The 13792-nt window shown below is 32.0% G+C and overlaps 1 protein-coding gene across 2 annotated transcripts in view; it reads right to left on the bottom strand.

Moving 5' to 3' along the window:
* CUNH4orf22 (chromosome unknown C4orf22 homolog) overlaps positions 1-13792 on the bottom strand; it is a 541171-nt gene that overhangs the window by 11368 nt on the left and 516011 nt on the right. For both annotated transcript variants that reach the window (XM_011360593.1, XM_011360592.1), the window contains one exon: positions 3428-3557. In XM_011360593.1, coding sequence (XP_011358895.1) covers positions 3428-3557 — 130 coding nt within the window. The remainder of the gene's footprint in view (positions 1-3427; positions 3558-13792) is intronic.

The following is a 13792-nucleotide window of genomic DNA, read 5'->3' as shown; positions in this document are numbered from 1 at the left end:
TGTAAACTATTCTACACAATTTTTCTCTCTCATTAGTAGATTGTGAAGGTTTTAGGCCACCTATGTTATGCAAAGACTCAAAGCAAACTCTCCCATGGTTAATGTTTTCTAAAAGCAAAAGAAAAATGCCTATTTTTTAATTTGTCCAGATAACATAGGGGAGTGAGTGCAAAGTGTTTCCACGCAATCCTTCTAAAGATAATACACTGGAAACATCTTGGTGGGTGTGAATCACTCAAACAAGCATTCTTCACTCAAAAATAGAAACCTGCCTTATTTGTTCCAGATGTTATACAGCTGCAGGGAAGTTAAAGTCAGTGGTCCTTTTTTCAATGCAACCAAACTCTTATTGCATTTGGAATTTCTTAACCAATGAGCACATATTCCTTGTTGTAAGACCTGCACAGTTTTCTTTTTTTCCACTGTAACCATTCACAAACAAGTATGTTTCATGGGAACCATACTTCAGAATTAATGAGTCTACATCTGTTCTGTACGAAAGAAACACATCCTGTTTATCACTGTTTCCATCTTTCATTTATCTCGTTCTCTTTAATTTTAAGCATAAAATATTTCAAAGAGAATACTTGAAGGAAAGGAAAAGGAGAGTTGAGTTATACTGTTCTTATAATATTTTAGAGCTTTTTAACTCGAGTTATAAGAAGGTGATTACCTTAGGAAGAATTTCAAGCAAAATTACCAAGAAAAATATTGAGTATAAAAATGTAATTCTTATCATTGTGCATTAGTGATTTAAAAAACTTGATATTTTAGCTTATTTCTTGATTCTCCTGTAGGTCTGTAAAAGATGCTATGTGGATGCATAAAATATAAAAGGATCATGGCTCTTTGAAGAAGGTAAATAAATTATGTAAGGGATGTACATGATAATTTTATATCTAACTATAAAAATTAAAATATATGTGTTATATTTTGTTTGAGAACATTCAGGAACACTTATGTTTCAGAACAGAGTGCCATATCTCTTGAGATTATTGTCTTTTTATGGAGCAAATTTTCTCAAATTGTGTTTTATGGATAATCTATCTCAAAATCACATTGGCTGCTTATGAAACTATGTACTTCTGGGCCCAGCTGAGTCAAAGTTGCTGTGAATTAGACCTGGGGCTGTAGAGGGACTCTGGAGATAGAAAATGACAACACTTTCATCTTCCACTTGTGAACATTAAAGCCAAGTGAGGTTAGATGAATTTCTCAAGGTCATACTGCCAGTTAATAGTAAAGTAAGACATAGAATTTCATTTATTGATGCTGAGGCCAATATTATTTTCCAGTAAGTGGGTTATTAATTTTTATCTTCAATAGATAAAATTTAAATAACATTTAAAAAACTGTAAATATCCAAATACTGTCAAGTATCCTACCTGATAATTCTTTACTCTTATCACTAATTAACTAAATCCTTGTTCTTTCTCAAAGATTTGAAAATACCCTTCCTTCAGACTCATCATGAATCTTTTAAATTATAATCAAAATCTTCCAGAAAAAAAAGAAAATGTTACATTCCATGAATTGTTGACTAAATCTTTGAAACTTTATGGTTGATTATTTTGGAAGTGAGTGTTTTAGTTAAAGTTATTTGAACTACGTTCATGTAACAGTTTGCATTCAATAATCATTCCACAAAGACTGTAAAAGCTATAATTCATGGCATACATTCTGGAAGTATGTATATGCCATTAGTTAAAACAGAGCCCTAAAATAACTTAAGTGTAATGTCATTCAAAACCAATTCAAAAATTTGTTTCACACATCTTAATGAAACTATTAATAATTTTACATCTTTTCTTACATATATAGTTTAGCTTTCTAAAAGGAAAATACATTGTAAATGCTGTTTATTAAGATTTCTGTACTTTGCCCTAACTGATAACATTTTGACACCCATTTATGATAAGAGGCAATACTAGAGAGAAGGTGTGCTGATAAACTTCCTTGGTATTCATAAATTTATAATAAATATGACCCTAAAGATTTTCAGGTCTAGTCCTTCATTTTGCTAATGAGAAAACTGAAACAAACAAACAAGGAGTAGTATTCTTTTGAAGGAGATAGTATTGTGTTAGAAACCACTACCCAAACCTCTCTTCTTCCTTTCTTAGAACTCCTGTTTTCAGCTGATCATGTGGCCATCTGAATAAGGACACATTTCCCAGTCTTCCATGTAGTTAGATATGGCCATCTGACCAAGCTCTTGTTATGGAGCATATGCGAATGTTTGTGTGGCAGCTTTTGGGAAACTCCCTTACAAGGCAATGGATGCATGTCCTTTGCACCCTCTGAGTTCTCTCCATGAATTCTGTTTGGGACTTGGTTATTTTGGTTGGAGATCTATTTTGACCTATGAGGATGAGGACCAACCTGGCTCAGATAACTGACACCATCCAAACTCACACATGAGAAAGAAAGAGCTCCCTCTGTGTAAGTCACTGATTTGGGGTTTCTGATATATCTAATTACAGATGACAATCCATTTCTTGCTACAAAATTTTATTCATTCATTCTTTGAGCACATGGATATTGAGCACTTTTTTTTTAACTGTACTAAGAACTGTAGTGAGTGGATATGAAACAAAATAATTTTATTTTCGGTTTTAAATTTCTAAAAAGTTTTGGAAAAGATTTTAGAACCAGACTCTCCTTTTTCTTTAGTCTATCCTCACCCCGATCCTATTTCTTTCATTATGAAAGAATGTTTTTCTTGACTTTGGATTTTAGACTGATTCTGTCATGTAATTAACACATTTTTCAAAAGTTCAAAAAAGAAGCTCAAGCAACTCAAGAACATATGACTTTAAGTAAAGTTTTAACCTCTACCACCAAACATATGACAAGTCATGACTAAAAATCATGATGCAAAATGAAGTCTTTGAAATGTGTAAGATATTAACATTTATCTTTGAAATAATTCAAAATATTATAGGACATGTCTTTAAAATATTCAAATAAAATGTATTTTCTAAGTTAACACTTAATACACTAAAGGCTGTTTTCAGTGTTATTTACATGTAAAAAGTGATATTAGAATTCTAAATACATATGTGAGGTGAGAATCTCCCTTTCTTAAATGACTCATGTCCCCATTTAGAGCAAAAAGAGACTGGAGATCCCAGGATGAGAGCGCACAAATGCATGACCCACTGCCTCCCTAATCTAATTCTGCTCGTAGGCATAGAGAAGGGTTCCCATTTGTGAGTTCTATTTAAATTCCACCAAAACTCTTCCATATTGATTTCTATTAATTTATTAAGTTTTGGGGTTTTGTAAGAATAATACATGCTTGAAGTTTCAACATAGTTTTTCAATTCTAGATATAAAAACTTAAGGCTATCCAATATTTAATAGATTTTTTGAATAATAGTACAAATACAGCAAGATTTGGTGATAAATATAAAAGCAGACTTACCTTTGGGTCCACGTTGAGAATTTTTCTGTCTCTTTTGTATTTGAAAAGTAAGCCTTCTGGATTATCAGCGATCACTTGATAATTGGGAGTTGAATTCCAAACAGCAATATGATTGTCCCAGTTGTAATAGCTATAAAAATAAACACTTGTTAAGAATTGATATGTATAATACATTAAATTGACAAATATATTTCAAAAAATACTTGGAGAAGTTCAATTTCAAGATAAATGGATCAGGTCATGCCTGTATAAACATGTAGAACACATGTGTGCTTAAAATTCTTGCAGAAGAGATTAGAGTGGGTTATTCTTGGTGGGTTATCATTTACATATTTCTCAAATCAGATACATATTTATGGATATTTTGTGTGATTTTCTGGTTTGGACATTCTAGGACCTAGGGCCTATTCCAGTATTATATTCCCAGGAAGTCAAGAAGAATTTAAAGCTATTTCTTTCAGCTCAGACTCATCAAGGTATTAAGAGTATTCAAGATATTAAGAGATTGTTTACCAGAAGCAATGGCAGCCTAAGTCATCTCTTTTCATTCAAAACAAATTAATTCATTTCTTACAAGCTCTATTTTCCAATAATATATTTCCCAGGAAGTGAGGAAACAATCTGCATCTGATAGGTTACATTGGCAGATGTGATGTAATGTATTCTATCACACTCACGTGTAGCTACTTCCATTTCATAGACAAGACAAGTAGACTAGGGGAGGTCAACTAGCATAGTTAAGGCCCTGCAACTAATATGTCATAAAACTAATATTTCAATTCGGATCTGTATGTTTCAAAGTACATGCATTCGTGTTCTTTCAATTGTTCAACATTGCCTGCAGTTTATCCTTTTTCTTTCGTTAGTCTATGGAAACTTCCTGTTGATGTTTTGTTTTAGACCTACTTGTCAAAATGAATATAATACTGTCATATGAGTTGGAATAATTCTCAATATACTTATTTTATATACCTCCTTTCCGCTAACACATTTCTAACATTATTTTAATATGTTCAAATATTAACAAACTTCCAATATGTCTAATACTATCTGATTTCTGGATTGTTTTTCCCTCTATAACTCCCTTTATTCATTTTGAAAGAGATTTTATCTATTAAATTCGCTCTGAATTATACTGTTTTCTGTGGCATCAACTTTTGTGCTATAACCTGAAAATGCAATGTTTACCCTCAAAAATTTCAATACTCAGAAAGATTGATTACACAGATCATATGTTTATATCACTGGAGGACACATTAGTGAGAACTATTTCTTTCTCTTCCCCCATTACTCTTTTCATGTCCAAAGCATAGGAGTGCCTGCCCTTTCTGAGGCACCAGGTTAGGAAAAGTGATTTTCCAACCATATTGGTTTGTTTAGTCAGTCCTCCTTAAGGGAGCAGGAACGACTATTTGATTTGGTGAATTATAGAAAGGAGCTGAATATTCATGGCTTTCTGGGTCCCCACTTTAGCTAGCATAAATGAAGTTTATCATGGCAGGCTCAGCCCCCAACAGGGCAATGGTAGATAGCAGTCTATATACTGGTGATGGATTTAATTCACTGGTAAAGGTATTAGGAACCAGTTTGACTATGCCCCTAAGCAGGGTTCTTTAATCCAATTCAGTCCATAACAAAGAAGACAATTTGACCTCCGTAGTTAGGAGACTGCTAAATCTGAAAATGGGCATGATTCTAAATTTTATGTGTAAATCTCTCTAAATAATTATTTATGAGATGTATAGATATAGGTATTCCCAGTAAAATGCTGCTTGAGTCATAGCAATGCTTAGAAGTGGCATGGTTTATATCACACATTCCTATCTTGTTGCTCAGACCTCAAATGAAAAGCCTTGTTAAAGTTTAAGAAGATCGTGTGTGTGTGTGTGTGTGTGTGTGTGTGTGTGTGTGTGTACTCTTTATACATATATTTATTCTTTATATTAAAAAGTTAATTTGTTGAGCACATGGTACTTTTGATGAAGCAAAAGGATTGTTTTTTCATTCTTTTGTTCTTTTGGTGGGGATGGGAAACTGGTTTCATTTCAAATCCCATTCAAATAGCTAATAACTATTAGTATTTAATAAAGATAACTAACATTTACTTAATAATTATCATGTGCTGGGTACTATTCTGAGCCTAATGAATCTATTATCTTATTTAATCTTATCATCAACACCATGAAGTAGGTATATAGTTATCCTATTTTAAACATGCAAAGCCAAGGTGATACTGAAGTTTACTTGTGGATGAAAATAAGGGACTAGATTTGAGAAAATATTAAAAAGTGGACTTAATGATGAAGAGAGAAATATCAACAAGAAGAGTATAGGATTACTCTGATTTCTGATTTGAATTCTTAAGTGGTTGGAATTATTTACGAGGATATAAAATATAAGAGAAGGAATGGATTGCAGGAGGTGAGGGGATGGGGTTCAGTTTTAGACATGTTGAAGTCGAAATCCCCACGAAACATTCAAGAAAATGAAAGCAAAGTATCTTTCTTTGTGTTGTTTTTTGCCCTATTTCCAATACCACCTCTCAGCCCATGCCTGATATATAGTACATACTGAATGCATATTAATTGAGTAATTGGCAATGGATGAATTTCTGAACTGTAGAGAGTTTTTAAAGATGAAGTAATAGATCTGGAAGTATCAGTGGTGCTTAAATTCAAAGAGGTGGCTGAAGTGGCCAAAGGAGAACATAAATGCAAGGATGAAATCTAGAAACACCAGCTTTAAAGGGAAAGAAGAATTAGCAACACAGAATAAAAAACAGTGATCAGAAGGAACCAGAAGAGACTTATTTTGTTGCAAAAGCTAAAAGATTATATCAAGAAACAACTATTTTAAGAAAGACATTAGAGCAAATGCTTCATAAATTAGGTAAAGTATAAAGGGAGTTCATCAAAATTTGCACTTGGAAGGATTTTATAGGGAGATCAGTTGCAGTAAAGTGGAGGGAGCAAAATTCAAATTATAGAGAATTTAAGAGAAGATAAAAAAAGATTAATTACTGAAGAAAAATAATTCCTTTAAGAATTTAATTATGAAGAAAACTATGACAGCACTAGAGAGGGATATAAAAAATTAAGGGAGTTTTTCTTAAAGATGGAATAGACTTCAGTATATTTTCCTGGTGTGAAGAAGGAAAAGCAGGACCTTAAAAAGGCATGAGCTGTAAAAAGGGCTTTGTCATAAAACATTATATATGAGAAGATGTATCTAATATGCCATAGCACTATCCTATTCCATTATCCATGTAGACTAATTTTTATTTCAGTAAGACTTCTGCATGTTATTTATTACAATTCTTATTATATAGATGAGGAAGTCAAAGTTGAGAAAAGGTAATTAAATTTTTTTAAGTTTATATATTTAGTAAGTGCTAGAATACAGTCTCAAACCCAGACTATAAAATCTAAAACAAGTGCTCTTTTAAAAACTTTATTTTATTGTGGTAAGATAAGTTAATAGATTTACCCTCTTAAAAAAATTTTAAGTGTATAATACATTAATGTTTACTGTAGGTGCAATGTTGTACAGCAGATCTCCCTACTTTATTCATTTTGCTGAACTGAAACTTTATGTTCATTAATTAATTCCTCAATTTCCCCTTTCCCCAGCCCTAGACAACCACTATTCTACTCTTTGACTTTATGAAATTTGACTATTTTATATGCCTTGTATAAGTGAAATCATACAGTATTTATCATATAATTGTTTTTTTTAAAAAAATTCATTCACCTACTCTATATACTTTGATTAAGGAGTTTAGTCCATTTACACTTAAAAGTAATTATTAATAGAAAGGATTTTACTCTTGGCATATTATTAATTGTTTTCTGTTAGTCTTGGAGTTCTTTTGTCTGTGTTTTCCTCTCTTGCTTTCTTCCTTTGTGTTTTTTTGTTGTTTTTTTTATTGATATGGTTTGAATAATTCATTTTATTTTTTTGTGTATCCCCTAGAACTATTTTTTGCAGCTAACTTAGGACAGTTTTTAAGGGACAAACTATCCCTTAAACTGTCCCTTAAAAAAATCTTATAGTTGTAACAGTAAATTTTAAGCTGATAATAACTGAGGTTCAATCATACACACAAACTTTACACTTTAACTTTTCCCTACCATGTACTTAATGTTATTATCATGATTTACATCTATTCATACTATGTATCTTTTAGTATTTTTTAGTTATAGTTATTTTTTAAACATTTGTCTTTTAACTTTTACAGTAGAATTAAGTGATTTACCACTACCATTACAGTAATAAGGTAATTTTTAAAATATATTTATTTTTATCAATGAGTTTCATACTTTCTTATGCTACCTTATTTCTGTTTAGCATCCTTTCATTTCAACTTGAAGAATTCCTTTTAGCATTTCTTATTATCAGGTCTAGTAGTGATGAACTCTGTCACCTTTTTTTACTATTCTGGGAAAGTATTTATCTCTTCTTCATGTTTGAAGGACAAGTTTGCTAGGTATAGTATTCTTGGTTGGTCGCTCTTTTTGTTAAGCCTTGTGAATAAATACATCATTTGACTCCCTTCTGACCTGCAAGGTTTCTGCTTAAAATCTGCTTATTGTCTTATGGGGAGGGAGTCCTTTGGATGTGACAAGTCACTTTTCTCCTTTCAAAATTTTCTTTTTGTCTTTTGACAATTTGATTATAATGTGTGTTGATATAAATTTCTTTAGATTTATTTCATTATTGGTGTCTCTTGAACTTCTTGGATTTGAATGTCCATTTCCTTTTTCAAAATTGGGAAGTTTTTAGCCATGATTTCTCTGAATAAGTTCTCTGGTACTTTATCTCTCTCTTCTTCTGAGAATCCTTTAATGTGTATATTGACTCCTTGATGATGTCCCATAAGTTCCTTAAATTTTCTTCACTCTTTCTCATTCTCTTTTCTTTTTGCTCCTCTGACTTAGTTATTTCCAATGATCTGTTTTTGAGTTCACCGATCATTTCTTCTGCTTGATCTAGTCTGATATTGAAACCCTCTAATGAATATTTTTTAGTTCAATTATTGTATTCTTTAGCTCCAGTACTTTTAAATATTTTCTTTCTCTTTGCTGAGTTTCTCAGTGTTTATGCATTGTTTTCTTGACATCAGTGAGCATTCTTATGAAAGTTATTTTGAATTCTCTTTCAGGTAAATCATATTATTGCATATCTTTTGGGTCAGTCTCTGGAGATTTATCTTATTACTTTTTTTTGGAACATCTTTGCCTGATTCTTGATTTTCCTTGACTCTCTGTGTTGATGCCTGCATGTTAGACAAAGCAGGCACCTCTCCCAGTCTTCATGGACTGGTCTCATACAGAAGAAGACCTCTACCAATCAGCTTGGCTAAAGATTCTTGGGGAGCCCTTTTGACTTTTTTCCTCCTCAAGTAGAAGCAGGCAGCTGTGGGTTTTATTTGCTTACTCTGTGAGGAGCAGGAGGTAAAATCTATTGTGTCTACCAGCCCAGGCCACTGTCTCCATTTTCCCCTAGGTGGATAGATTGTGAAACATCCATCAGAGCTCCAAGACTGGAAGCCAGTCCTCTGGGGAGCCTCTTCAGAAAAGTTAGGCATCTGGATAAATAAATCACCCCTTCCTTTCCTGGGGAAATCTGAGAGCTAGGGGGTTTCTTTTTGATCATAAGGTGTTGTGCCTGGGATAGGGATTCCAGCAAGAGGGTGTCCTGAACCTCTTTACTAGCTTGTTGAGACTGGTTTTGCATTTGTCTGAGGTTCAGGAGTCTTTCAGTTAGTTTTTGGATTTCTCACAAAGGAAATATGTCTAGGGATTGTTGTGGAATCTGTGTATTTGTAGGCGGATGAAGAGTCCATAGCTTCCTACTTTTCTATCTTGCTGATGTCACCAATCCAAATGCTCTTTTTTTTCTATTGCTATTCTTTGATTACTTTTAAGTTGCAAAGTAACTGTCAAGGCAGAATAGGTTAATGTATATGTTAACCTTAATTCCACTCCTTTTAAGCCACCTACATCCAGATCCTCGCTCTAGATGTTGTCATAACTCATAACTCTATTTGCATTTTTACTGTCTATTAATATTCTTTGTTAGTTCATCTACACTGCTGTTTTGACTTCACTGAGGCCTTGGATTACTTGGCTCCTTCTTTTTATCCTAATTCACTATAACTAATTTTTTAACTTATTTACTTATCTAAGATTCACAAAATACTTAACAATAATTACAAATTTCTCGGTCAGTTGACCTTCTTTGTATTGAAAAATATCAGCTCTAGACTGATCCAAATGTTTGACTTCTCTGTTCCTACATACGATCTTGTGACAACTCTTGCTGAAAATTACATATTGTGCTATTGATGTAATTCTAAATTCCAAATTTCTATCACCAGTTAGATTCCAGAGACTACAGAGTAATTTTTTACATTTTTAGTTATCTTTATCATTCATTACATTGTTCCAGTCTCTTATTCCTTCACTTTAAAGACATTAAATGGGAACATGATGAACATTGTGTGCCATCACTAGCAAATTTATTTATATTGACAATGTTCCCTACCTCCTTCCATTCAACTCATAGGATTAGGTGCCCCTCTTCCTTTTCAAGATAAAAATCATCTCCATGCATGGTCTGAATTCCATCCCTTGTTGACTCTTTAGTTACTCCAAATAATTACCCAAAACTTCTCTAGTATAATCAAACTCACCTCACCAAAACCTTTCCCCATAAATAACAAACACATGTAAATGATCTTAACTAAACAAAGACCAGAAAGAGGGAAATAAAGCAAAAAAAAAAGAGAAAAGAAGGAAAGAAAGATGAAAGAAGGGGGGAAAATGTAGAAGAATAAGAAGGGGAAAGGGGAGAAGAGAAAAAAGATTTAAAAACTTCCTCAAACTTAGGTTCTCTGTAAGCTATCACTTTTTTCTCCTAATACATTATAATTAAACTCTCCTTCTCTATACCATCCTATTCCAACCCCTTCTCCATCTCAGTTCTCGTGCCTGAGCTCCTAATCCACATCACCTGCTCAACTGTACTAACTGGGATAAACAGTAGACTCCTTAATCTCAACATATCAAAAACTAAAACTTTATTTCTTACCTTCCAAATTTATTTATTCTTTCCGTACCCTCTTTATATCAATAAGTAGCACTCAAGAAATGTTTATTGACTAAATAAATGAAAATTGTCCATCTCTACTATTATTATTTATGATCCAATTGATTATATTATTTTCAGTTATTGTAAAATTAAAATAAATAAGTAGCAAGAAAAATTATTTTTAAATGAAATTGAAGAGAACTGATCTGGAACATTGATCTGGAACTTAGGAAATCTAAATCTTTTTTTAAAAAAATTAATTAATTGATTGATTATTTTAATTGAAGAAATGATTTAAATTTCCCCCCTACCCCCACGAAATCTAAATCCTGATGCAATGATTTTAATTTTCTCTTATTTAAAGTTGAGAAGTTGAATTCTATATTGAAAAGGCTCTTTATAATGCTTACAGTCTATGATCCTAAAGCCTTCTTTGATTCAATAAGTTCTTTTTTTCCTCTTTTTTTTTTTTAATTAAGTTTATTGGGGTAAGATTGGTTAATACAATTATATAATTTTCAGGTGTACATTATCATTTGACATCTGTATATTCCATTGTGTGTTTATCACCCAAAGTCCAGTTTCCTTCAGCTATCATATATTTGATTCCTTTTACCCACTTTACCCTCCCCCTACCCTTCTATATTTGACCCCTTTTACCCTGTCTACCTCCCCCCTCCTATATAATAACCACTAGTAACCACTAATAACCACTAGTCTATAGTCCTCTGGTAACCACTAGTCTATAGTCCATGTCCATGAGTCTCTGTTTGTTTGTCCTGCTCATCTGTTGCTTTTAGGTTTATATCCCACATATAAGTGATATCATGTGATTTTCAACTTTTTCTGTCTGGCTTATTTCGTTTAGCATGATTATCTCGAGGTCCATTCATGTTGTCGCAAATGGCAGTGTTTCATCTCTTCTTATGGCTGAATAATATTCCATTGTATGTATATATATATACCATAGCTTCTTTATCCAATCATCTATTGTAGGACATTTCAGTTGCTTCCAGGTCCTGGCCACTGTGAATAATGTTGCTATGACTCAGTAAATTCTTACATGTTATTTTGACTTACATCTTAGTATTCACATCTTGAAAATACTAATAGAAAAGTTCAAACACATTGTATCTACAATACATAGAAAGAACTTAAGAGATAATTTATGTGAAATAATTTAAGGTTTTTGGAATAAAAGAACAATTTTCTATTTTCTCCCTAGGAATTGGGTATTTTAGTGAATAGGTATAAGAGCATACTTATACACAACTTACATAAATAAGTTGGAATAACACAATGAAATAAATATGAGTAAAATCTATTCAATAATTGATAAGGAAATCTCAATATATGTTTTTGGAAATAATGACCTGTTTGTCATCTATTTTACATGATAATTCCTGATACCAGAGAAAATACTTTGATGACATCATAGGGTAGCAGAGCTTTGGACCACCAGGGGGAGAAAATTTCAAAGCCACTGTCTCCAGAATTCCTTGTTTACCTTAGTTTTGTCCAATGTCTTCCTTCAAATGGAATGGAAAGGGCATATTTGAAAGCATAAAATGGACAATGTTATCAAAGATTTTTTTAAATGCACATAAAAATATATTTAAAGGCAAACTAAGGTTTTAGGGGTGAATACAGAACAATAATAATGATTGTAACAACTCCAGTATCTAGTATGTAAAACACAGAGAAAAAGATAAAATCACTACTACATGAAGATGAAATTTGGTATCACAGAAAATAATACATCACTAAAATGGAAACTAGTATTGTCTCAGATTTTCCCCATGAATGTAAAAAATAGTTTATAGTGGTTAAGAAGGTGTTTTGGTTTCAATCTCCATCAATAATAGAATCTTTTGGGGTTTTATACAGCTGGACCAGTAAGCATTTATAGTACCTCAGACTTGCACATAGTTATAAAGTTAAAACACATTTCATTTGAGAGAAAAAGAAATATTTATAAAATATAATTTTTAGGACAGAGAAATATTTAAAGGAAATTTGTAAAAACAAATAAACTGAAAAACTCAGAAAGGTAGTTTTTGTGAAATCAAAGGATTTTATTGAAGAAGAAAAATTCAGGAGATTTTATATCAGTCATGGGAAAATTTAAGTGTTAAACATTATTGCCCCCTTTTTTATCTCTGTGTAGACAGCTTGTAAGTAAGATGACCTGATACTTTTCTTATCCAAACTAGGATCCTTTTGAGAAAGAAATGGCTGCTACTGGGCAAACTGAGATGTGTGGTCTCCACACCTATGAACCATTTAAACACTCCTGTGTTAGAGTTGATTTATCCAATGTTTGTGTAGAATGTTTCCAAAATTTTGCCATAGATTAGCCAAAAATATAAAGATGTTTAAACAATGCTAAAACATGTGTTCTCATGGTTGATTCTTTTTAATTGTATTGCTGTGGAAAAAAATATATTATACGTAATTGCAATTGTGATGTAGAGACATGAAATGTAATCTAGAATAATAAATATTTCTGTTCTTTTTCTATTTTTTCAAATAATATCAAAGCAGTAAAACATTTTGTAATAACTAATTTTCTAAAATATCACATTCTATATACAAATATATGTTTGATCAGCTATTTTCAGTAATAAGAATATGAAACCTAAAGTTTAGTGTTTCTATAAGTTAGTTAACTTGGTTCCTATCCATGGTTATATATTGTATCTCTAAATTCAATCAGTTATTTAATATATGCATATGCCAATTGGGAAAACATAGATAACAGTTGAACGACCCACTGTAACTATTAAAATAATTGAAGCATTAAAAGCCCTCGTGACAGATAGTCCGAAGAGTCACCTAATTCAATTCAACATAATTTTGGGCATCTATTCTATGCCAGAAATGGTTCTGACTATTTAACAATGAAAAGAAACAGTCCTTACCTTCAAAAAACTCATAGTTTGTGGGACGTTAAAAATGCAAACAAAGGATTACAATAGCATGAAAAATGATACAATAGAAATTTACGTAAGGTAATTTTAGATAGTAGGTGTCAAAAAAGAATATATGTTTTAGTTAAACACATTTTAATGAGATTTTCCTTATGGAAAGCAGCATGGCCAAGGATTGTAGACAATAAGGATAGTAGAAGTTAGATTAAATAAGAACTGAAAAATGTACATGCATCAGCATTAACCATTATGAAAGATTTTCAGTAGTACACTAGGAGAAGAGGCAGAGGTGAACTGCTATGGGTTAAGAATTAAATATAAAATGTGATTCTTAACTGTCTCC

This window comes from Pteropus vampyrus, unplaced genomic scaffold (assembly GCF_000151845.1).
Source record: "Pteropus vampyrus isolate Shadow unplaced genomic scaffold, Pvam_2.0 Scaffold56, whole genome shotgun sequence".
NCBI lineage: Eukaryota > Metazoa > Chordata > Mammalia > Chiroptera > Pteropodidae > Pteropus > Pteropus vampyrus.
Note: the sequence above shows the minus strand (reverse complement) of the source record. Positions and strands in the feature narration are given on the sequence as shown.